Raw genomic sequence first — 27,339 nt, forward strand, 5'->3', positions numbered from 1 at the left:
CTGCACGTGCATGAAAACCGACACAAATTGGAAACCCCGGTCTGATGGGATTAATTAAAACCGTGTGGAAATAACCACTTATTTCTAGCAATCATTGCAAACAAGTTACATAAGTGATAATACTGTTGCCAAAGCGTCAGTTTAACGACAAGACTTGAATGTTGATGATTTTCTTTAACGTTTATTACTAATTAACTAAACATGTTCGAATGAATTGTCATTGTAGTAGTTCGTTTACATTAGTCTAAACTTACTGGCACACAGTTGTGTTATCCCAAAATGTGGCTCTTTCTTCCAATTACCCTAGTTAATAGTGTATATTGTATATACAATTACTTGTAAGGTAATTAAAAAACTACTGGAATGCATGGTAATTAGCAGGAGGGTTATAAGTTATGACTGTTCTGTCTAATATTGACGATATATCTAATTCAAAACAGAGATGCAACTCGTACATTATCATTAATAGCATTGGTCAGTGTACATAGTATTGACTCTGGGGATCTCGTGGTAGATATAGTAGATTAATATTGTGAAATCTATTTCGTTTCTCTACTTTTGTTATCATTTAAATTTTAAATGTCTTCGGAATGAACACACAAAATGCAGGATTTCAGTTGGATGCATCGGCTAGCAGCAAGGAACATACTGAAATGTTCCATAAAATGATAGTAAGTAAATTGGAATGACCTTGCATCCCCCCGACAAAAATACTAATTCATTATCTCTCTCTAATCCATTGTTTCTTCATTTTATAATGATTTTTACACGGACATTTTTTCTTCTTCAAGTTTACAACGGATAAAGACCTAATTGACAACATAAGAATAAGTTTATATATTTGTCCATGCGTATTTGTCCATGCGAACATTTTGTGTATTTTACTACGGCCCATTAGATCCGATACTAGTATTTAAGATTTAACTTTTTATTGACTCTCGGAAGTTTGATATTCGAGATTTTGGACTCAATATTTAAAAAATTGAATTTTAGATTGGAAATCTGATTTCTAGAAGATCCTATGATCGTAATAAGTTATTTATATATTTGTTTTTTACTATTCGTGTGGGACCTGAGAATTCATTTCATATGATTTATGATGTTAATTGTGAATAGGAGAAAAGAGAAATTAATTTGCATTATCCATAGATAACATTTTATTGGATATTATTTATGTAAAATGTGTACAAAATCGGTCTTGGAGACGAAGTCAGTTCTTAGTAATGATTAAAAAAAAAATAAGAAATTATAATATATTCGTTTGTTTGTTATACTTGTTTTCTGGAAGTTAATAACAAGGGGATACCAGTTGTACTTGGCTGTGCAATTTGGCTCCATGGAATTTCCAGATTCACGTATTCGTATGCATGAAGATATTAACCGGATGTACAAGAGGTCAAATGTTCAATGACAAGAAAATAAATTTGTGTCAATTGTGTAAAATTTAAAAGAATTCCCTTGTTGTGTTTTGTCTTAAAATATAAATACATGGCTGATTACCACTTGGTTAACCGACACAAGAGTACATATCAAGTTTATAGAACACACACGTTAGTATATGGAGGTCACGATAAGCAGCATCAACTTTCAAATTCCTTTTTTTTTACAATGATAATTAATATATACTAGTCAACAAAAGAATCGATACACAAGTTTGAACTCCAATTTATCATAAAATATAATAAATAGGAAAAACTGTTAAATTATCCAATGAAAAACATTCATTTGCAAAGCAAATGCATATGATTAAAAGAATCTGACAAAATTGGAAAGTTAAAAAATACCGTGTTATTGAACACAGGGGTCTATTTTTTTTTGCGGAAAATGATGACATAAGTCGGCACGTTATTTCGAAGTTGAGAATTTAGTATTCAAATATCTGCAAAGGCATTCAAAATTTTAAGCAGGCCATGTTTAAGCTTAAAGTTTTTAAGTTCTAATATCAATTTTTGAATTTTTGGGTGAAAATACGATTTTTTGAATAACAAAATTACCCCCAAAAAATTCGCGTATTTGCCTTAAATCAATGGTTTTGATAAGAAAATAACACTCTGTAAATATTAGACAAATTGGGCAATTATTTACCTTGGTACAGTGTATCCAATTTCATTCTATATGGAAAATACATTGCCTTGTATCGTTTCTTTTGTTGACTAGTATATTAGTCTAAAGCTGTTACAATTACCTTATTGCTACAACTTGCACGAACAAGGTACTCTGATATGTTAATATCTTTAAGAACTTTCAAATTCCTATGTTGTAACTTTTTAAAAAGTTTGCGGCAAATTAATGCTACGTCAAATTTCTCTTGCGACCTATCAAACATTTTTCTAGTATTGAGTTATGTTAATCAAAGTCTTTGTCCTAAGCATAAGAAGAGGCAGGAGTTGTCACAACATGAGCAACATTGATGAAAAGATAAAAAAATCTTAATTTGATCTTTTCGATGAACATATCTTTTTTTATATTTGTTTACGAACAATTTCGTTTCTTTAAAAGATTTCAGTGTACTTTGGTTTTGTGTATGTGTACTTATATCTTCGCTCTATTGACGCTTTAGATAATGTGACTTTTTTATTTCTTAATCAGTCGTATGTAGCGGACTTGCCATTTAAGAATATATGTTCCGATGGCATTAGTCGTGTAGGAAATTCGTCCGAATAGCTCTTGTCAATTGATACATTTTCATACTAGAGTATAACATTTTCATACTAGAGTATTACATTTTCATACTAGAGTATTACATTTTCATACTAGAGTATTAATAGGTAAGCGACCCTCAATTAACAAATTGTAAGCTCGTTCTATATATCTCAATAATCCTATTTGACTAAAATATCAATTTCTACTAACAAAAAAAAGATTTTTCTAGAAAGCCTGTTTTAGACATTGCAAGATTTTCTAATCTCGAAGTTTAAATTAAGGTATTGAATAAAAGGATCGCTCGAAGTTAAACAAATAATGGACCTTGAACATCCTTTTTATGCCCCCGCCGTAGCGGAGGGGGCATTAAGTTTTACCCTTGTCCGTCTGTACGTACGTCCGTACGTCCCAAAATTGGTTTCCGTTCTCTAACTTGAGTTTGCTTCTACCAAATGTTATGAAACTTATACACAATGCTTATTACCAAAAAACACAGATAAAGTTTGAATTTTGGTGGCGTCACTTTAACCGTTCTAGAGTTATGACCCTTTATTAATAGAAAAATTGCAAAATTTTTAGTTTCCGTTCTCTAACTTAAGTTTGCCTCAACCAAATGTTATGAAACTTATACACAATGCTTATTACCACATAATACAGATCAAGTTTGAATTTTGGTAGCGTCACTCTAACCGTTCTAGAGTTATGCCCTTTATAAATGAAAAAAAATTACAAAATTTTTAGTTTCCGTTCTTTAACTTAAGTTTGCCTCTACCAAATGTTATGTAACTTATACACAATGCTTATTACGACAAAACACAGATCAAGTTTGAATTTTGGTGGCGTTACTTTAACTGTTCTAGAGTTATGTTCCTTTAAAAATTTAAAAATTGCAAAATTTTTAGTTTCCGTTCTCTAACTTAAGTTTGCACCAACCAAATGTTATGAAACTTATACACAATGCTTATTACCACAAAATACAGATCAAGTTTGAATTTTGTGGGGTCACTTTAACCATTCTCGAGTTATGCCCCTTTATAAATGGAAAAAAAAATGCAAACTTTTAGTTTCCGTTCTCTAACTTAAGTTGCCTCAACCAAATGTTATGAAACTTATACACAATGCTCATTACCACAAGACACACGTCAAGTTGAATTTTGGTGGCGTCATTTTAACCATTATCGAGTTTTGCCCCTTTATAAATCGAAAAATTGCAAAATTTTTAGTTTCCGTTCTGTAACTTTGCCACAAAACTCAGATCAAGTACAAATTTGGGTAGCGTCACTTTTATTGTTTTTGCATTATGTCCCTTTATAATGTTGTATGCAAGCGGGGGCATCATCTGTGTCCACGGGGACACATTCTCCATTTATTTTGATATTTGGTTGGAGACATAAAAGTAAATGCGCCAGTAATCTAATAGTTTTTAAAGTATTTCCTGGCATAACTAGAAAATGTGTAGTCCAATGTTAATGCATACTCCGGCTTTATTAAATGTAGAATGTTAAACACTTTTTTTCGTAATTATTTTCAGAGTAACTATATAAATTAACTTGCTCCGCTGTACGCAGCTTGATACGACCACAGAGGTCCAACCCTGAACAGTTGATGCAAGAATGGACAATACATTCAAGCTGTGAACTTGGATTTTGATTAAATATTTTGCACATCATGGGTATCTGACACAAAATGAATGGGTCAAAGAGCTGAAAAATTTGAAATTGGACTTTTACCTTTTATGGTCCAATATCAAAAATATAAATACAAGGTTATATTCAGCATATCCAAGTACACCAATAATTTAAATTTATTCATCATTGGACAATATTAGCTAAGTCTTTAAAGGGGTTCGCTTCATAAAAAAATTATGTATTTATATATATCATTCTAAAAATTAATTTTTACCGAATAACAAACTAACCTACCACTAAATTCTTCAAAAAAAAAAAAAAAAAAAAAAAATGCATGTCCAAAAATAATATCAAATATATCATTCATCATTAATAAAATGACTTAAAAAAAATCGATAGTTTCTTTTAATCATTTTTAAAAATATATAATAATGAACAGTAAATTTCAAACTATATTTATACATAATTTCTAATCTAAAATTAGAATTTGATGATGTATCTGTTTTTAGCTATGAATCTACTTACAGTTTCTATTAATTGTGCAATACAGCTCTGAATTTGGATTCTGATTATATATTTGACAACATAGGTTTCTGACACAGAATGATTGTGATCTAAGAACTTAACATTTTAAATTGGACATTTACCTATTATGGTCGCATATCCAAAATCTAAATACATGGTTAGTTTCAGCATATCAAAGAACCACAAGAGTTCAATTTTTGATGAAAACAAAAAAAGTTTAATTTTGACCCATTGGATCTCAATGTGGACCAATTTAAAAACGGGGCCAAAAATCCAACATCTTCATGGTTAAATTCAGCATATCAAAGAAACCAAAAAATTCAATTTTTGTTGAAATCAAACAAAGTTTGATTTTTTGACCCATTGGACCTTAATGTCGACCAATTTAAAAACGGGGCCAACAATCCAAAATCTAAATACACGGTCAGATTCAGAAGAACCCCGAACATAGACTTTGAATTAAACCCCATTGAAATTGGTCAAGAAATAAGCAATGTATACAAAGTATTAGAAAAGTACTGTTTTGGCCCCTTTTACATAAACATTTAGGGCCATAACCCCCTAAATCAATCCAAACCTTCCATTTTTTTTGGTATGGAACCTTGTGGTACAATTTCATAGAGATCCATAGACTTATACTCAAGTTATTGTCATATTATGTATAAATAAAAATAATGAACAAATAAAATAAAAAAAGTGTTTTAGAGACAGAACTGACATAATCTGTTCTAGCATTGAACTGTCACAAAACAGTTCTAGGTTGAAACTGGCAAAATCTGTTCTTGTGTAAAACTATCCAAAACAGTTCTAGGCTGGAACTGTCAGAATCTGTTCTAGGGTAGAACTGCCGAAATCTGTTTTAGGATAGAACAGCTTCTACTAGAAACTGTTCAATAAAGGTGTCAGGAGAACCGTTCCTGTCTGATACTTAGAGAAGTTAGAACTAAAATGCGAACTATTCTGATATATAAGAAGTTGCAGTTAAGTGTTTGTACCATTTTGATATAATTCAAGTGACATAACTCTGAAACCTGAAGCAACACAAATCAAACTTTATAAACATAAGGAGATGTGGCATGATTGCCAATGAGACAACTATCCACCAGAGTTCAAATGACGAATATAACAGCAATTATAGGTCTCAATATGGCATTTAACAATGAGAAAAACTCATACCGTCTCAATATCGCATTTAACAATGAGAAAAACTCATACCGTATAATCACCTATAAAGGGACTCGACATGAAAAATGTTAAACAATTCAAACGAGAAAACTAACGCCCTAATTTATACAATACAATTTACGAAAAACAAATATGATAGACATGAATCAACGACAACCACTTATTAACAGGCTCCTGACTTGGGACAGGCACATACAAAATATGGCGGGGGTAAACATGTTTGTTAGTGCTCAACCCTCCCTTAACTTATGAAAGTTGTGTTGTAGCACAACACAAGAACAAACTGTAAAAATCTGTTGCAAATAGCTTATCTCATTTAACCATTCTTCATGCCATGTACATGTTCATGTAAATTAATTATGTTGCAAAATTAAAGAGTACGGTTCAAAAGTAGAATAGAATTATCATCTTTGAGCCAATCTCTTTCGGACGAACAGACAGACAAAAGAAAATTTAATAAAGAGGAGGGGGTGTAACTAAAAACAAACAGTAGTGATATCATGGTACAATAGTGGTGTTTTCTTTAGCACTTAACAAACAGTGAGAACAGCAGAATACACGAGCTTTATGTAAACAAAGTTTCTAATGTTGCTATGTCAACAACTTCGTTATTTATTTTGTATTCCCTGTATATTTCATACTCTGTGAATGTGCATTCGCAAAGCTTGGCCAGAGAAATTAAGGTAAAATAATTCCAATGACTTAGATTTACAGGCAATCAATACGACCTAAGCTTACAGTAACGTTCCTTTTGTTTTGTTAAAACTTACACGGATTACTGTATATCGTTACATTTGCACAAATACAGTTGTAAAAAAGAAGTAGATTTTGGGAACATTCAGTGACAAACGGAGAAAAAGTTTCTTCCTTCACACTAAAATTCTGCAATGTTTGTCACGTTCACAAGAAAAATTCTGATAAATATACTACTCAAAGAAAGATTTGCAACACTCCAATTGAGTTTAATGGGACCAAACTTTGAGGGCTCATATCTTGCTCAAAAATGATCAACTAAATATGAAACTAAATATTTATGATAAAAAAAAAAAAAATTTTTTGGGGGGTGGGGGTAAAAAAGTGTCCTTTCCAATCTTATTTTCATTTATTTGCTAAGAAAAGTTAGTTAACTGTACATATGTAACCAATTATGCCATCAGATTCACCACTTCGTCAACTGTGTGCTTTGTATGCATTTTTAAAATAGAACATGTGCAAAAAAATATTAAAACTGTGACTTACAATTTTGACACCTTTCCTCAAAGTTTAAGAACAGTGTAGCTGTCTAAAATTTGACCAATATAATTGTAGTACTTTTGAAAACACAAATGACTAAAGATGGAGAAAACACAAACTTGATAGATAAATCAAAATTTTGGTTTACTATATTTTCAGTTAGAACCTGTGTTGCTAAACATATTAAGAGTAACAATGAAAATTGAAATTGAAAAGCAACCAAGTTAAAATAAAAGCACATTTTATCATAAAATGTTATCATTTTTACTAAATGAAAGAAGCCAAGAGATCGTTTAACATTGCAAAGAAACAGAGACACTATTTTCATTTTAAAAGTGAGCGTGGTAAAAGAGCTGTACGGTATACTCCATACTTAGTTGTTAATTTCGTCAAAATATAATGATGCTTAAGACTATAAGGAACTCTCTGAACATTGGTTTATACATAGATGTATTAAGTTGTATATTCGCAATGAAGGTTGATTGATTGATTTTTTTTATGTTTAACGCCACTTTCAGCACTATTGGCTATTTCGTGACAACCAGTTCTTATTAGTATATGAAACCGGAGAAAACCACCGAACTTTGGCAGGAAAACTGACAATTATAGTCAAGTATATAAGCTTGGAGTCGAGCACACCTTCCACATGCGTGGTTCGAGCTCACAACCTCAGTGTTGAACGGCTAGTGATACAGTAGTTGAACTACTTAGACCAATTGACCACAAAGGACCCTCGCAATAAATAGTTTCAGACCTTTCACTTAAAATGTTTCATATATAAAAAAATAGTTTTTGCAAAAAAATAAATACAAGGAAGGCAACGACAACATGTTATGACAATCACTCAAACCAGATAAATATAATGCATCAAGCATTTTTATCATGCCAAATGAATGGGAATGGGAGTATTCTTTTGTCTTTTATATGAGCCTAGGTCAATTTTTTGTACTTGAATATAAAAAGAATACTTTCTTCTGTAATAACTGCCAGACCTATTTAGCTATATGCAGTATGCAGTTGTATCTCAATGTTTGTTAGATAATCATGAAAGACAGTTTCTTCATTCCTGTACCATATCAATTGATGCCAATAGTTAACATTACTACCACGCACATATGTAAAAAATAAAATTAACAATAACATACAAGAGCCTTTCAATATAATGTTATTTTCACGGCCGTCACTTTTTTTATTTTTATCAAGTGGATACATGATCGGTCGGTCTGTTTATTGAGCTGGTTGTTACTTGTAGATAACAATAAAATTTTCGGGTTGAAGAGAAAACTGTTACTAGACAACATGAACTTGCAGAATGCTTATTTAAAAAATAAACCATAGATATAAGGGAATAACCTTTCACCCAGCAAAAAGTCGATAGTTACAATATGAAAAATTCAATCAAACGGACTGTTAAAAAGTAGTTATGATCTTTTAATATTTGTCTATGAAAATAATATGAAATAAATAATTCCCTTTCATATATGAAAAAAAATTTAAAAATAAACGATAATGACTACCAATGAGATACATGTATATATATGTTAGCGGCAATAAGTGAAATTAGGCATAAAGCTTAAATCCTAGGCAATAAGCTAACGCCTAGGCATTAAGTCATTGCCTGAAATTTTCAGGCACTAAGCTTATTTCCTGAAATCTGATGATGATTATTCAACCTATTGCCAAACATCATTTCAGGCAATAAGTTAACTTTGGAATTTTTGTTTATCTTCAAATACATGTTAATTTGGTGAAATATTCTTGATGAATACTATTTTTAAAATTATATTCCAAAAATTAATATAAACTGATTCAAAAGATCTTTATCTTTTAGTATTTTTTCGTATTCAAAACAGAACTCACTCGTATTTATTTGTGGTATTGCTCTTCAATGGTAGAGGCGGTTTGAGCTGGTCAAAAATAGACAACTGAAGATATGAAATTTTTACAGTCACATCATCTTTCCATCTGTTTGATTGGATTTGTAAATTTTCTTAAATACCCATCTTGTCTTTTCATTTCTTAATCTGGATTATGAGCATTTAAGAAATAAAAAAATTCTTGAATCTTTGCGGAATAAAAATTCGAATCAGGGAAAACAAAGATCATATACCTAAAAGTATAGCAAAAGTACAATGATCATTTGGCAAAGATTAAACTTTCAAAATCAGAAAATAAGGCAACTACAGACTATTACAATTTAAAATGTTATGACAATTTTTTATCATTTGAGGTTTGAAAGACTGGTAGCCTAAGTAAAAGAGAATGGTGAGGAAAATTTCAAAGTTTATGTTTTTCTAGAGGAAGTGTATGGTATTTTGGGAAAAACACGTAAAGAAATATGTCAAAGCGGCCTATAATTATTATAGACCGTAGAATTAAACAACCTTTACTAATGGTTTTGCAAACATTTTCCATGATTCCATTGTACTATTTCTTCCATTTTGTGAAAATTGTAACATGATAAAATGTGCATAGGGAAGGGAGTAGTAGTAAAACCCGTTTTATCCAAAGAGTTTTACAGAAGAGAACAGGTTGATTTAATCGATTTCCAATCAAAGTGAGATGGAAACTATATTTCCTTATGGTGTACCAAGATCGCATAACAAAAATATATTTCTAGAGCTCTTACGTCAAAAGTGCTTCAAAGGTGGCTTCTAATTTAGTTTATGTTTTCATAATATTTGGTGTGCCATATAAACAGCAAAGTGACAAAAGTCGTGAATTTACCACTTAGTTTATATCTGAATTAATGCTAATGTGGCCAGAACTAGTTTTTGTTCACGGGAAGCCAATACATCTCCAATCACAACCGAAATATTTAAGACATGCTTACTGCGTGGAATAGGAACAACGAATTAACAGTGGTCAATTGGAATCAAAATCGTCCATATACAAAAGAATTCTGCTCTATACACAAAGGTATTTGACGATCACCAGGTAAAAATGATAGAAAAATTAAAACTGTGAAAAAGTCTGTGCCATAGCTCCGCACCAATTGGTAACAAATAAATTTCAATACAATTTTTTATCAATATGAAAATAAGGAGATATAGTATGATTTCCAATGAGACAACTATAAAACAGGTTTACAGATATTTTAAGAAGTTTATTCATTGAGTTTTAACATCAATATTTTACTTATAATTTAATTTCATGTAATTGACATTCAAACTTCAGATCTTATTATTTTATTATGTACAAAATGAATTTTAACTTTGAACAAAGTTCTTTTTATTTACTCTCATTATCATTTTAGGCATTAACATTAATGTCTGGACAAAATTTTCAGGATTTAAGAGTAATGCCTAACATTATTAAGGCAATAGACTTATTGCCTAGACGTTAGCTTAAACTGCCTAGGATTTAAGCTTAATGCCTAATTTCACTTATTGCCGCTAACATATATATATGTAAATTTAAAGAGCGTCAACTCTCTCACACTTCATTCACCGGCAGGATAATTTAGAAAGTCTTTCAACCATTACACAAGTTCATGGTTTCGTACATTAGTATACATGTACCTTAATGGCTAACGAAATTAGGCATAATGTCTGATTAATTTATCAATGCTTTAAAACTGCAAAAACTACAGTTTTAACTGATAAATGTTGAGTATTTGTTTAAAAAATGAACGACGAAGGACATTTCAACTCTTTAACCAAAATATCCATGTAATTTCTTTCAAATACAGCTTAAGTTATTTCTAGATGTTTTCAATATAATTTAACAAAAAACCAAAACATCAAAACTTTGAAAAATTCCATAACAATTGTCGTCCATCGTGTATGTCTTGAATGAATTACATTTTGATTTAACGAATATTTGTGTAAAAATGTTTGAAATATTTGGAGTTTATATTATTCAGAAATTCCAATACTCAAATTCCATAGTCGACTCTTATAAGTGAATCAAGTACGTAAGATGTTGATTGCGACTTTCTTGTCAAATATAGCGGTAAATGCATGGTCATACATTCTTGTCAATTAAGGGTTGATCCATTTGATGAAAGCAAATATAGTAACTGAACTTTTAATTTACAACTCATGCATTGTACTTCGAATCCCAACACAGCTTTTGATATCAAATATTTCCCTTGATACTATATTAAACATTCCATCAGTTGAAGTAATCAAGGCAGTGAAAAATCAGAACATATATACAAAGTGTTAAGTAAACAGATTTAGATCTAGCTGCATTCAAGGCAAAACGAAAACAAATCTCATATCAAAACTGTCAAGCAAATTCGAATGAACGTTGCGCGGCTGATATCGTTTTTATTTTTAAAACATGTATGGTTTTTGCATGATGTAATTAACTCTCATTTATAATTTGTTTATTTTGGATGACAACACAGAAAGCGATGAAAGCCTTCTAAAAATAAGTTCGAACTGACGTATGTAGATAATATTTAATGTAATTATTGTTTGTCATACACACAAGAGCGTCTGTACCTGAAATAATTATGTGCATCTCAGATGACACCACTTGTGTGTATAGATGTCTGATGGACAAAATATTGCTACCATATGTGTGTTTATAGATATGGATAAAAATATAATATGGCATCAAAAGATGAAGGACATAAATGGACTACAAACTCGGTGGTAAGTAGTCACACATTTACCGACCGTTTTGTTATCGGTGTAATATGAATCCCAGAAGATGAGAGTTGGGTGCCAGTTATTTCCCCTTTCCTTTTTCCAATTAGTTCCTTAAATTAATGCTGTTTTAAAATTCGAATTGAGAATTTTTCTGACCTTTTGACTGTAAAATTTCAATTCATGTTTGTAGTTCCATTATTGTTTCTGAGAAAATTGTTGAAAAATTACCGACAGTGAAGAAATCAATTGTGATTTGAATAAGAACAGGGGTATTTTTATTCCCTTCCTGATTATAGTTATAAGTTTAATTTAAATAACAAGTCTTTCTATATAGATTAAAGCCTTTATACATATTTTACAATTAGGTTCAATATCTCATGACCAAGATAGTACATTTTTAGAGTACTTTCAACTGGGATTTTATACCATCGCGTTTATTTTGTCCCTTCGGTTATTTTTCTTGGCAAACGAAGAACGAACGTGAGGAGTTATGTTATGATTCGCCACACTAATGGCTAATCAGCTAATACTTACTTCAGTGTTTTCCTTATAAACCGACTGGGAAAATCTCCGACATCGCATTGATACGGCTCTTTTTGGGTGGCTTGAATCTTCGCAAAACAAGAACATTACAACTTCCTCACTAGTAAATCGATTTTAAACGGAAACTGTTATTCTGATCTGAACAAGTCTCAAAAGACTGAACATTCAATTAGTTAGCTATATAGATATAGGAAGATGTGGTATGAGTGCCAATGAGACAACTCTCCATTCAAGTTACAATTTATAAAAGTAAACCATTATAGGTCAAGGTACGGCCTTCAACACGGAGCATTGGCTCACACCGAACAGCAAGCTATAAAGGGCCCCAAAAAATTACTAGTGTAAAACCATTCAAACGGAAAAACCAACGGTCTAATCTATATAAAAACGAGAAACGAGAAACACGTATGAACCACATAAACAGACGACAACTACTGTAATCAGATTCCTGACTTAGGACAGGTGCAAACATTTGCAGCGGGATTAAACGTTTTAATGGTACCAAACCGTCTCCCTTTTCTGAAACAATAGTATAACATCACAACATAGAAAAACACACTATAAAATATCAATTGGAAGGCTTAACTCAATCAAAAAACGTAAATAAACACACAATGAACGAATAAATTTGACCTGTGACACCTGAATGCAAATACACAGTTAATAAAAAATTACAAGGGATAAATAATTAAAATCAAAAGTAAATAAACAGGTTTAAACAAAGTTAAAGTATGATATCACTGTGAAATGTCAAATAATTTATAGAAAATCATCACTTTTGAAGAAACCTGCGTCATATTATACACAGGTAAATGAAAATAATTTTGTTGTTAAGTATACTTCTTCTTCTGTGTGAATAAAATCTTCCGTTTAGGAATACCAAGAAATTTCTTTAATATCAATAAACTAAACACTTGGTACATATGGGGTGAATATCAACAATAACTCTATACAATTAGTGCTGGATAAAACTTCCTGTACAGGTCCAAGAACAGCATCTAAGGAAAAATGAAATAATTTTGATGTTCATAGTAAGAAGAAGTGAAAATTTGTAGTGATACCAAATAATCAAAGCTGGTATATAGACAAGATCCATGTTAACATTAAATAACAAAAAAGCATTACAAATAGTATCAACAGGTCAAATTAAAAAGAAAGTACGATTTGAGAGTACTCGTAGTTACTGACAGCTAGTTAAAAGCCAAAACAATTAATAATAAAAAATCATGCATCAGAGACTAAAATCAACTAAAGTACATCCCAGGGATTTAGTATTTTAACGTCATAAACAGTCAAAGAAGACATGACTTGTGCAATGCCAAAAATAAATGTATCGACAGGTAGTTTAGTCTTTCAGTCAAATTTCTATCTTATCCACTGCGGTAAACTCTTAAAGTCTTAACGATTTTATGTTCAGAAGTTATTAATAAGATCAAATGACCGTTTAATACTAAATTGATTAATTAAATTCCCATTACTGTCAATAATCTAAACGATTAAAAGCTTGTCATATGGGTTATGATGTGGTACATTATCGGTAGGCAGAATGAATTCCAACATACTTTGTTGTGTATGTGAGTTCGTCTCGGTGAAGACCATACAATAAAAAAAAATCACATTTTGAACAATAGAAATACTTAGTAGATGTGATGATGTGGAATATTTGACAGTAACAGAGAGGCGAAAGATACCAAGGGACATTCAAACTCAAAGTCGAACATAGGCGGATCCAGGAGGGGGGCCCTGGGGGTCCGGGCCCCCCTTTTGTGGGAAAATTTTAGTTGATTATGTAGGGAATGACTGAAGCATGACAAAAAAAAGATAAAGACAAAAAGACATACAACAGTATACAAAACACAACATAGAAAAATAAAGACTTAGCAATATGAACCCCACCAAAAACCGGGGTGATCTCAGGTGCTCCGGAAATGTAAGCATATCCTGCTCCACATGTGGCACCCGTCGTGTTTCTCATGTAAGTACAAAATCGGTGATAAGTCTAATTCGATATATATATGTCACAAACAGCAGGGCGGGTAAGGCATCCAACCATAAATACTCACAAAGTACAGACTTCCGAAGGTTCTACAGTTCTCACAAAATCATTCAAGAACAACTCACGAAGATAAACAAAAAAGAGAGCAACTGGCGATGTTCCTGACTTTGGACACAATCGTTGACATTTGATAAAAATCAATCTCTTTTTTTGTCGCTATCAGTGGAATAAAAAAAGGCATCGAGAAGAACGCAGAATAAAAATATTTAAAAAAAACTATCATATCAGTATTACAGCCCACAAGAACAAAGGTACAAGAAAACCAATACAGAAACACGAAATAATGACTGTTTCTGAAATAAGGCTGGAAGTACATGCACTACTTTTTGTTACAAGGCCGTATTAAGCCCGTTATGCTTAGTTTTTGAAGTCAACCTCTTGCTGAGGACTCCGATGACGAGTGACATATAAGACAAGCCGAAACCAGGGATATATGAAAAATATAGACAGTCGTACATTATGAGTATTCAAAGAAAATAGCAACAGAAAACCCTATTCGTGGCTTATGTGAACCACATGAACAGCAAGATACAACACAGGTGCACGATACCAATACTCCTTGCTTCAAGATCTAGCACCGCAACCTCTAGAGCATGGAAAGATTTGCCATCTCCCAAAGACATTTGTTACTTCTGTTGCGTCACAGAACACTGGTACTGCAATTGTCCAGAAAATCTAATAAAAGCAAACACCAGCATCAGTTCCAAATGAAGTACTATCTTTAAGACTTCGATGACATTAAACTGCGGTAAGACACATGCGAGTATTTGATAAAGTCAGTTCAAACCTATAGTGTAAATAGTCGATTACACAGTAGTTAACAATATTGGAAAGAAAAACTTTTATTGGCTGACAGTTTATAAAATCTACATAATATACTGAAAGAAAGTTCAAAGTACAAAAAACTCGCGTGCGACAAGGCCAAATGAGTCTCGTTATCCGTAGTGATTTCTTGAATGTATCAACCCGTGCTTTCTAATCGGGAATTTAAATTATTCGACGGTTTCATTCAATCATTTTTACCCGTTTCAATTTCATAATTCTGTAAAGGTCTGTTTTAGTTTATGTGTTTTCTCATTTGTACTGTCTTTCACATAAATTCAACCAGCCTTTCGGAATTATATAAAAAATGAATGCAAATCTACACATCAATATACAATTTTGTTTTATTCATATACTTGAGAATGGATTTAAATATTTTGTAATTGTATTTGTAGATTGTGCTGACTGTTAATCGTACGGTACAAGAAAGCACTGCTATTTACGTAACACCTGCCATTCAACCGAATGTCAATGTTTTTTCTGCATTATTAAATGACTACTGAATGTTGCAAATCTACATCCCACAGAATTATTGTGTTTTGTGTCATTTAGCCCTATATAGAAAAGGAATGCTTATTGTTAGGTTGAACCTGCGAAATAGAACATAAGTAATCGAAAGATGGCCGGTGCATTTCTCGGGTAAATATCAAATAACAACGTCATGTACAGTACCAAAAACACGATCTTTTGCAATGCAAGATAAGTTGTATACCCAATGTCAATATAGAAAAAAGAGTGTTTTAGTCGTGTCGCAAACTGAAATTGAAAAATCGCCATTGCTTTGACAAAAATAAGAGACGCAACTATTTTTCATCTCTAGAATGTTGATAACTCATTGTTGTCCCGTTAAGTTATACACGTACTAGTATTTTATTCGGGCTCTGTTAGTATATTTTGCATAACTGAACATTTTTGAGTAATGATAAAATATATTTAAGTTCTTACATTTTAAGGAATGTTACGACACTTCAAATTGTACTTTGAATTAATAATTGTGGAAACTTTAAAAACATTAGATATTATTTGAAACATTTGGAGAAATATAAATCTTTAAAAAAAATGAGTTCAAAGAACTTTGAACATGCAGCATACAATCATGTCATTGGTAATCTTTTTGTACTAGCTGGGGAATTTGCAAACATTATTTACAAAAGCATAGAATAGTTATTATGAATAATGTAGCTGTAGTAAAATCATTGAATATGTTCATATTGTATTGATCACAGTAGTACAGGCATAATACATGCATCCAAGCAAATGTCAAAGGTATCATCATAAAAAACACGAACAATTAAATACAAGTTATTATATAAACAATGTTGTCAGCAATTGTCTCTGTGTATTTTATTTGAAACACGTACATGTATTCAGTGCAACATTTCAAAGGGGGAAAATAAGGTTCAAACGGTAAAAAATTCTAATTCTAACTACTCTCAAACAACTAAATAAGATTAACCTATAATAAAATTATAAATTGTCTTTTGTTTAAGGTTGATTTCTGTCTAAGATGGGATAAAACTAGAATATGATGACCAAAAACTTCACACAGAAACTACATATGACCTTCCGGAAGTCTTAATGTAGATTTTTGGAGTTTGGATATTCTGGTATACTGAATTGTTCATGACTTACAATCAATCTTAGTTGTAAGTTTTTTTTGTGAAACCGACTCCTGGTCCTGTTTTATTAAAAGGGATTGCCACTATTATGATGTTGAAACATGGAATTTCAATTTCTTTGCATTATACACATTAATAGAGGTCGGTCAATTTAAAACGTATCCTACCGTAACAGATACGTTGACGTATACGCATCTGGGGATATACTAAAATAATAGTATTCCGGTCGCGAATATAACGGTGTACACTTTTGAGCAACTGATTAATTTGCGTCAAATATTACACTAAGAAGATGTGGTATGAATGCCAATGAGACAAATTTCCACCAGAGACAAATGACGTAATATATAGAAAGTTATTTCTCTCTCTAAAGCATAAAAAAAACCAACAACAACCATAACGATGAAATATAAGAGCATACACCAATAACATGGGGACAAATTCTACTGCAAATACACAGCACGAGCAAAAAACCCTGCTACCAATATAAAAATAAGATGTATGATTACCAAACTGTTAATTTTTTTTAAAAACGTCTAAGATTCGGACTATAAAGTGTCTTTCTACAATTTCATTAATTGTTGAATTCATAGTGATATCTGAAGGAGTTGCACTTATTGTATGTTACATTTGAGTAGGTAATTAAAAGTAAGTGAACGCTTTTGAAGGAGTTATGCTTATACTATTTTCGAACAGACGAACAGAAGAACAGATACATGCAGATTGAGTGATACCTATTCACTAAAATCTTGGAATAAACAGCACACATGTGACTATGTGATTCTATATTGTTGGACTCTACTGTTCAAGTTTCTTTTTTCTCAAGCCTGAATTAAACAGTAATAGAGTCACTCCCCCGTCTCACAATACACCACCATCGCCAGTGACAAAAATGTGTTTAATTGTTTTGAGTTCCCTTGCAATAAAGATTTGTGCTACGCTGCATACACATAAATCTCGGGATCGTTTTTGTTGTTGGTACCAACAACAAAATACGATCCCGAGATTTATTTTCAGATGTGTAGACGTCAACGTATCTGATATTTTTCATACGTTTTAAATTGACAGACCTTCAATGTACATAAACAGAATATTCATGGGTAATTGCAATAAAATTTACGACTTTTGACTATTGTTATTTATAAATATTGTTTGTAATATGCCATATGTATATGTATTTAAATACATAGATGTGCCGTAAAAAATAAATAATTTGAATTTAACCAATATAATTTCATATTTTATCTGCACTGGGTTCATGATATCGCACTCATTCGTATTTTCTTGACAATTTGGATATGCGTCATGTTTTTTTTTTAATTTTAATGATTGAACCTATGGTCAAGTTGTAGCGTTGATTAGTGTTTACTTGATACTACCATCCTCTTTCCCTTGAAATATGACCTACCGAATTAGACTTATTACCGGGTTTGTACTTACATGAGCAAATGACGGGGGCCACATGTGGAGCAGAATCTGCTTACCCAATCCGGATTACATGAGATCATCGCCGGTTTTGGTAGGGTTCCTGTTGTTCAGCCTTAAGTTTTCTATGTTATGTTTTGTGTAGTGTTGTTTGTCTATTAGTTTTTTCTCTCTCGGTTATTGCCATGGCATTGTTAGTTTGTGTTCGACTTGAATGTTTCTATGGTATCTTTCGCCTCTCATTCGGGTATTTGTTTCGGATCTTATTAGCATGAATGCTTCAACTGATGAAATATTAATTGCTTGTGGTACAAGTTGGAGTGTTTTGGTGCCATAAAACATTGGTAACAGTGCGTGGAGTAAGTCAGAAAATTGTTAGTCATTATCTATTTGTTCCGATGCTTATCTATACTTTCGAAATTCAAAACATTTGTAAATTCCTACTTTTACCAAGACACCTAGAACCGATAATAAGCATAGAGGGATACTAAGCGATTTTAAAGGCGACAAGACTTTGCGGTTCAGTTACTGTTATTATTATACATATATGTGTGTACTGTGATTGCGGAGTTTGCATTTGCCTTTACAAAAAATGTAATTATATGAATGAACGATTTTTATATCCATATTTATGAAAAACATTATGAAATTTCCCTTTTTTGATTTGTCTTTTCCCTTGACGTTACAAATCTTGAAAACAAAACTAACTTTAATCTAACTGCCTCTATTTTGACGGGTCTTTACATATCAATATCATAGTATCGTTATCAAAAGTGCGTATGGTAAAAACCAGCAAATTACATTTGAACAAATACTAAAATTGAGAATGGAAATGGGGAATATGTCAAAGAGACAACAACCCGACCAAAGAGCAGAAAACAGCCGAAGGCCACCAATGGGTCTTCAACACAGCGAGAAAATCCCACACCCGGAGGCGTGCTTCAGCTGGCCTCTCAACAAAAAATTGTACTAGTTCAGTGATAATGGACGTCATACTAAACTCCAAAACATATAAATGAACTAAAATAAAAAAATCATACAAAACTAACAAAGGCCAGAGGCTCCTGACTTGGGACAGGCGCAAAAATGCGGCGGGGTTAATAGATATAAGAAGATGTGGTATGAGTGCCAATGAGACAACTATTCATCCAAGTCAAAATTTATAAAAGTAAAACATGTTTTGTGAGATCTCAACCCTCCCCCTATACCTCTAGCCAATGTAGAAAAAACAAACACATAGCAATACGCACAGTAAGACTCAGTTTAAAAGAAGTCCGAGTCCGATGTCAGAATAGGTAACAAAAGAAACTAAGCAAAATGACATTGATGCATAAATTAACAAAGGACTACTAGCAGTTACTGACATGCCAGCTCCAGACCTCAATTAAACTGATTGAAAGATTATGTCTTCATCATATGAATCAAGCACAATCCCTCCCGTTAGGGGTTTAGTATCATACCATCATAAAATATATGAGAAGAACATAACCCGTATCATGCCAACAACTGGTTTTAGAATAAATGTGTTTATTTCCGATGCAAAGACCCTATGAGTGACTCAATATTTAAACCAAAATATGCAATCTTTAATGACCTGACAACAGTATCGTAACTATATCCCTTCTTAATAAGTCTGTTTGAGGGTTTGGTTAGCTTTTGAGGTGAATGCCAACATGTTTGTGCTTTGTAAAGAATATAACCATATTTGTTGATATTAATATTCAAATAAAATGGAAGAAAACGCTTTTGAATACTTATTAAACGGCTAATTATTTATATTTTGAATTGTAAGTCCATTGCAGAAGACTGTTTTATCTGCAATATCATCTTAATGGTATCTAGAAGTTAAATATGTATTTTTTGTTTTATTTAAGAAATATACATGTAAAACATGTTGTCTTTTTATGTATGCATTAGATGTCTATTTTAAGGATAGTGTCTCATAAGGTTCTTATGACTTTGTATATATATATATATACATAGATACTGTAATAGATGATGACATTTAATAAAATGAATTATCTTATCTTAATGTTACTCATGTTTGTTGATCGTTTTTGTTTTTAGTTTTTAGTATTTTATTTTTAAATGTATTGTATCAAAGTTTTGATGGCTTATTAAAACTTGCGTATAATGTTATATAAAATAATTTATTCTGTCAATGAACCCAGCTATACTTGGTATTCTACAGGGACTGAGAAAATCAATTTCAACGTGTATCTTGTAATTATGAGGTTGAATTGCCCAATTAGTCCTGATGTGATAAAATTTAACAATTGTCCATTTTCTATATGCGATAAACACGAATGTGAAGTATTAATAGTTTGTCAAATTTGTGAAATGTCATCTTTCAACAAGAATCAGCTGCTTTTCTTCTCTCGGGTAAGTTTATATTGGAAAATTTGAAGATACGTTAGATAAACAGAAAATATAAAGTTTATGTGTAGATTAATGTATTTTTTTTTCGTTTTTTTTTCAGTTAAGTCAAATACAAGAAGACAAAGTACGAGGTAAACATCTTAAATTACTAATTACTATTGTATGTATGAGAAAGGAGAACTTTGAATTACTAAAATTTTCTGTCATGCTTTATTTTTTTTTTTCAATTCACATAACCCAAAATGCAAGGAGCTTGTGCCTGTCTTGTCACCTGGAGGATATCATTATTCGTCCATCCGTCGTCCTTTGTTATTAAATCAGTTTCAGAATCTTTTAAACAATTGCGATTAGACCAGAGCTATTCCTACGATATTTTGTTTCGTGATCATTCCGATGATGACGCAGATCGAGTATAAATAGCCGTTGTTACAATGAAAATAAAAATGAAATAAAATAGGCATTACCGTATTTTAAATGCTATCCTTTCAATGACCAAACTCTTCATTGCCCCGATCCCGATTCGGAACAAAAATGTGAATAATTTGAACAGAGACTCAATGATCATCAATCAACATCAAAAGAAAATCAAATAAAACAACAGACACCCATCAACGAAGATTTTGACTTGGGACAGGCAAGTGAAAATTTTGCGGATATAAACTAAACACACCAGTAGAAAGCCGATGTTCAAATCTCAAACCTGAGGAAATCGCACTTAATCAGTTAACTTACAGATCAGACGACTATTCGGGTATCTTAACGTTTAAAACCGCGAAATGTGCATCTTGTTATTTGAGACACAGGCAGATCGTATCGGTACACTAGCTTGAGATGATGACCGTACAACTTATGTAGTGTCGATTTCAGTCGTTGTATCTAATAACTCTGTTGGAATATTTTTTTAGCACACTACTGTTATAAATGAAGACGGCATGATGTGAACATGCATGTGCATAACTTTTCGAGATATGTTTGTCGCCAAACAATTGGATAGAGGGTGTGTCACTGCTGAAAAATGGAAAGTTGACAATAGGAAAGCTGAAATCGAATTAAAGGGGCATTGACTGTAATATTCACCGATTTGACTCAAATTGTCATATTTGATTTATTACATACTTTTAAAAACGAATATCCAAATTACAAAAAGTCAAAAATAAACAATTAACAATGCATGGGCTCGATAATATGTATCAGTATTTCGTGTATATTTCAATCTAGACGCCATACAATTAACCTCCGAGGATTGCCGATGGTCATATAACCCAAAATAAATATAAATATAAATAGATATCGAGCACTCGCAATTGGATTTTAGTAGGTCTTTTTGATTTCATGTTATAGGTTAAAATCATATGTTAATCATCGTTTTTACCTGTATAAGAACGATTTTATGTGGATCGAACCCTTTTTTCACTTTTACTGTTGACATTCTTTTACTTTTAATAGTTGAGTACGCTTAGTACATGCGTAATCATTCCCCAGCTAAGGGATTCGGATTCAATGGATTTTTAATTATTGCAATAATATATCAGCAATGTTCTTGAGCTTATTTTGACAAATTTGGGCCAAACTGACTGCTTATAACGAAATATTATTTCAAAATTCAAATTTCAAAAAAATATTTTTTTTGTCTAAATCGTAGCTAATGCCCTTGGAATTGTCATGGATCCTAGTTTGAAGTCGTCCATCTGTGTCACTATAAAACATTCAGATATGGAACAGACCTTTTAGTTTCCATAATATCATTTATATTACGTTCACGGAGATAATTGTGATGCAAGCATTCAATGAAATGTTGAATGACAGGACATTATCTGTTCACCCTTGCTAACTTGTTTTTGTTCTCAATAGAAGTAGAATTCATATAAAACCCTTTGGTCTTTTAACTTTTTCTATGCGAGCGTCACCAATGAGTCTTTTTAGACGAAACTCGCCTGACGTACAAAATTATAAGCCCGTTATCTTTGATGATTTTTTTTTAGATATTGATAATTATTTGATAAATATTAATTGAGAACTTAACATTATGGCAAAAGAGAAAACTTAAATTTTCCCATAGAGAACTTTCAATTTTTTGTAGCAACATCTTAGTTTATGCCTGTAAATGAAGTATAAATCTGTTAGTCGATATGCTATTTTAGGACTTGTTTCCTATTTTGTTTTCCTTGCTGATATATAGCATTTTTTGTAGTTACAAAACCTTCTATATGTAATGCCATCACCTAAAAATGGTGTACCTGTTGAAAATTGTCAGTTTTTAGACTTTTTGTAATACATTCTACTTACTTCCATGTAAACATAATCAATAGTGGTCACATGATAAAATACCTAAAGTGGTTAAAATGAAGCTTTTTCTTTTGACCAAATTTTCATTAAATGAGTGATAATATAAGAAAACAAATAAAGAAATTCCGAACTCGAAGGCAAATTCAAAGAGGAGAGGTCAATAAAATCTGACAAAATCAAACGCTACTAACCAACTGAGCGAGTGGCAAACAACAGATCAATAACTATTTAGAAGCATCATATATGTACCTTAAAGCTCATCAACTTTTCCCCCTTGCTCCGTGAAATGTTTAAAACATTATTTCAAATAAAAGAAATCCAGAACATTAAAAAGTACTTATAAAAAATGGTATTTGGTAAATATTTATTTTGATCGTAAAACTTTATATATTACAGAATATCGAGAAGCGTTCAATTTGTACGATAAAGACCATGATGGTGTTATATCTACACATAAACTAGGTGTCATACTGAGATCTTTGGGACACAACCCAACGGAACTTGAGATTCAAGAAATGATTGATGAAGTCGATCATGACAGTGAGTAAAACAGCCTAAGAAAGTTTGGTGTCAAAAATGGTCGTTATTGCAATGCCAGGTGTAGATTTTAATTGACTATTGCAAACTGAAATGTAAAAACGCAATTTGTTTGCATACGATTTCATTTACATGAACGCACACATTTTAATTTTTAACTATCACGGGAGTTTGTCTTACATGTACATTACATTATTTTAATTTATTCAAAAAATTAAGAATAATTATTTAATTGATTTATTATTTTTATGGATTTCACTATACGGTTATTATTTTGCTGTGTAGCAAGAAAACAAGATCGGCGATTTTGTTTTATTTTTCTGAAAACTTTCCATGAAAAAATCTCTTCACAAAAAATAAAAAAATTCAAGTTTCATTTCGGTTCACGTGATTTTTTCCCCAATATCTTATTTCTTTATTTTAAAATACTTGTGATTGTATTTTCAAGACCAAACAAGGTGCACTATTACACCGATTACTATTATTTACTTAGTTACTAATCACCTAGAGATAACAAACATTTTATTCTATATATATATGATATGATAATTCACAAAAATCTTAGAAGGATTTAGTTGTAAATATAAACCTAATGTAACAGTATTATACTGATTTTCAAATCTTCTAAATTCATTTAGAAGATACAAGTCACAGTAAACCCCCCCCCCCCCCCCCCCCCCCCAAAAAAAAAAAAAAAAAAAATCGTAAGGAGCGATACCGGATGGGTCGACATGTTAAGCGTCTCCTGCTATGCTTGCATCACCGGTCATGTGAAATCACACTCAAGTCAAAATGTCAAAATCGGCAATAGGACAAAATCGATAAATTTACAGATCAGACGACTATTCTGGTATCTTAAGATCTAAGACCGTGAAACATGTCATAAGTGAGTTGACACACAGACATATAGATTCGGTCAACCAATTAGTGATGATGGTGACCGTAAAATATATTATGAAGTGTCGATTTCAATTCACATATTTTGTAGGAACGGGTTCAGTTGAATTTGAAGACTTTTTAGAGGTTGTGATGAGTAAAGACCTCGATGAAGAGGATCACGAACTAGCCTTAAAAGAAGCGTTTAAAATGTTTGACCGAGATGGTAATGGTTACATTGACGCTGATGAACTTAGATTGTGTATGATGAATCTTGGTGAGAAATTAACATTAGATGAAGTTGAAGAAATGATCAAAGAAGTTGATGTTGATTACGACGGAAGGATGAATTACGAAGGTAAAGCTTTTGGTAATAAAAAGTTGCATCAGAGCAGTTTTAACGCCTGTATATCTGGGTAGAAAAACAAACTACATTAATTTGACACTCATCATATTTACAAATTTATTTGATCAAACATCAAGTTAACAACACACAAAAGAGTCTCAAATAAACCTATGTGGTATTGAAGACGGCATCGAGAACATGTATTGGAGATTTTTCAAAAGATATGTTTCCAACGCTTGCAGGCAAATAACATTTTTCAAACAAACGTTTCAAAGTTATGCGTGATCGTCAGGAGAATTTATGTTTGCCCATGGAAACGCTTGGAATAGATTTGATTGAGGGTTGGATGCATAAACGGTCGTATATAGTTCATACGCACTAGAATGACTTTGTGAGAGTGGACAAGAAACCAAAATGATCTAATAAGTACTAAATCTTTAAAACACATTCTACCCTTGTGAAGATTTTTTTTTCATTAGGAACAGCTTTCATACTTGCAAATGAGCAGGTGCTAATGAACGTGTAAAAAGATTAAGTCAAAAATGAATTTTAGTTGAAAGTTTAAACCGTGATTTTAATCCTGGATTACTATTAATTGAGAGAATCGTCAGAACCCAAATTAATGATAGAATTATGGAATAGTACTTAGACAAATCGAATAAAATTATTCTAAGAATATAGAAGTACTCGTCAAAGTATATAACTTAAAATTTAACTAAAAAGATAAAAACGTATGATATGATTAATGTGCGCACAACACGATTTTCTTTGATATAAACTTCCGTAGGTAGTTCTCCGCTCAGCACCAAAATTAAAGGAAATCCAAATATATTAAACGTTTCAAAGCATTAAAACATCAGAGCATACAGAGAACAGTTTAAACGGATTAAGGGTAACTTTACCCTAATGTGTTGTGACCCAATTTGAAAATTTTCTGTCGATTTCAACATGCGACGGCCTTTTCAGTACAACATATATTTTGTTTTGCCAGTTGTTGCTGAATATAATTAAAATTCCTTGGAGTGCATAATATGATTTAAGGGTAACTAAAATTATTGAATATTTCCTTGTGGTGAAATCTGATTTCCTGGGTGTTTTAGAGTGATAACTGTACAAGATAGATTGTTCTGTAGTATCTAATAAGAACGCGTAAACTATTAGTTATTCATTGTAAATTTCTGCTGAAGAGAAAAACTGAAAAGATAATTTTCTTTTTGAATAATTGTAGGTTATTTTAATATCCAACTGTTATTTTTGTTTAATATTTAGGGACTAAAAATACTTTTCAATCATTTAAAAAAACTGACTGCAATACGAATGAACTTATTATTTCATTAATATAATTATATTGTGGGAGTGCACAAAATCAAATACAACTTTTATATTTTTAACGATTGTATTTAATTATCTTAAATGATGGCAAAATGCTTCAAAATACCAACATATTGATTATGAATAGGAAACAAAACTGCATTACCCGTAAATGAAAAACAAGTTTGAAAATAACAAATCTTGTGTTTTTTTATTGTATGGAATGGTGTTCATAATTTGAATTTTTTTATAGCGATGTTACAGGAAGAAGGAACACAAACTTTATGTACAATTAAAATTGTTGCAGTGATGGTTCGATTTAAATTATTTTTTCTTTACAAAGACACGCATACTGCAAGACCTATTTGAAAGTACCAAATCAAGCGGTTGGCTGACTTGTGTCAATTATTTTCTTTACACAAGTGTTTCTATCTTCCTTTTAATGTTATTCTTAGAATCGTGCTGATCAGTTTATCAGCTTTTGTTATGTCTTAGTTGTTGACAGTTTCTTAGTACTTACTATTAGAAAGGTTTCTGCTTGGCACGTTTGAAGAGGTTAATTATAATACCAAACTGTAGTTCATTATCGAAATGTGTTTTCATTTAATTAATGACAGTAAATCTTTACAGCAAACATTCACGACATTTCTTTTTCTGGCAGCGATACAAATAGAGTTAGTGAATGCAATAATGAAATCTTCGACGCGATATTATGTACAAGCAATGAAGACGGCGTAGTTTCTGTTTCTTTATCAATTAACATAATTATCTATCATTTTATTGCAGAATTTGTGAAGTTGATGTGCACAAAATATCCTTTGATGTGATATTGTTTACAGCAATGTGATAGAAATATGGAATAAAAAGGAAAAGTGCTCACCAGCCAAATACTTCAACACTTTTATTCATGATATACGTGACCTAAGGTCATTAAAAGTTGAACGTCATCTGTGTTGTTCATACACCCAACCGACATAAGAAGTGCCAAACAGTGGGAGATCTTATGAATTGTTTCAGTTTTATGAAATCGTAAATCTGGAAAACATCAATATACATCTATTATAACGAACTATCAGGGAATGTGTTTCTTTAATTGTGTTTGTGTGTGTGTTGCATTCCAGTGCAGCAAAGATTTGAATAAGACAATCTTCTTTTCTTCATATTGCTACCACGTAATGCCTGTTCATCTATATTAACTTTATATTGCCATTTCGCAACATGATGAATGTTAATGTGTATATATGAAAATTTATGCAAGTTGAGCAGATGCGCACAACTGAAGTAAGAATAAAATATTACATGTTTGGTTCGAAGTCGGGACTTT

General features: G+C 31.7%; 1 protein-coding gene across 3 annotated transcripts; it reads left to right on the plus strand.

Annotated features, from left to right (window-relative positions):
- Positions 1 to 386: 386 nt before the first annotated feature.
- Positions 387 to 27,328, plus strand: LOC127738184 (calmodulin-beta-like). Of its 3 annotated transcripts, none has more exons than XM_052249340.1 (5): positions 387 to 671; positions 20,760 to 20,790; positions 23,342 to 23,485; positions 24,471 to 24,716; positions 26,802 to 27,328. In XM_052249340.1, the coding sequence occupies exons 1-5, from the start codon at positions 591 to 593 to the stop codon at positions 26,840 to 26,842; spliced, it is 543 nt and encodes a 180-aa protein (XP_052105300.1). In that variant the 5' UTR covers positions 387 to 590; the 3' UTR covers positions 26,843 to 27,328. The 3 variants fall into 3 exon arrangements, with proteins under 3 accessions (XP_052105300.1, XP_052105301.1, XP_052105302.1); XM_052249341.1 differs by lacking the exon at positions 387 to 671 and adding an exon at positions 11,633 to 11,818; XM_052249342.1 differs by lacking the exon at positions 387 to 671 and adding an exon at positions 20,588 to 20,662.
- The last annotated feature ends 11 nt before the right edge of the window (positions 27,329 to 27,339 follow it).

Source organism: Mytilus californianus, unplaced genomic scaffold (genome assembly GCF_021869535.1).
Source record: "Mytilus californianus isolate M0D057914Y unplaced genomic scaffold, xbMytCali1.0.p SCAF_4, whole genome shotgun sequence".
NCBI classification, from domain to species: Eukaryota; Metazoa; Mollusca; class Bivalvia; order Mytilida; family Mytilidae; genus Mytilus; species Mytilus californianus.

Excerpts from the sequence above, each read along its gene's own strand:
- LOC127738184 (XM_052249340.1), top strand. The coding sequence starts at position 591 with ATGAACACACAAAATGCAGGATTTCAGTTGGATGCATCGGCTAGCAGC. Across the intron at positions 672-20,759 it reads AAATGTTCCATAAAATGATA|TTAAGTCAAATACAAGAAGA; the intron begins GTAAGTAAATTG and ends TTTTTTTTTCAG. Across the intron at positions 23,486-24,470 it reads TGATGAAGTCGATCATGACA|GAACGGGTTCAGTTGAATTT; the intron begins GTGAGTAAAACA and ends CATATTTTGTAG.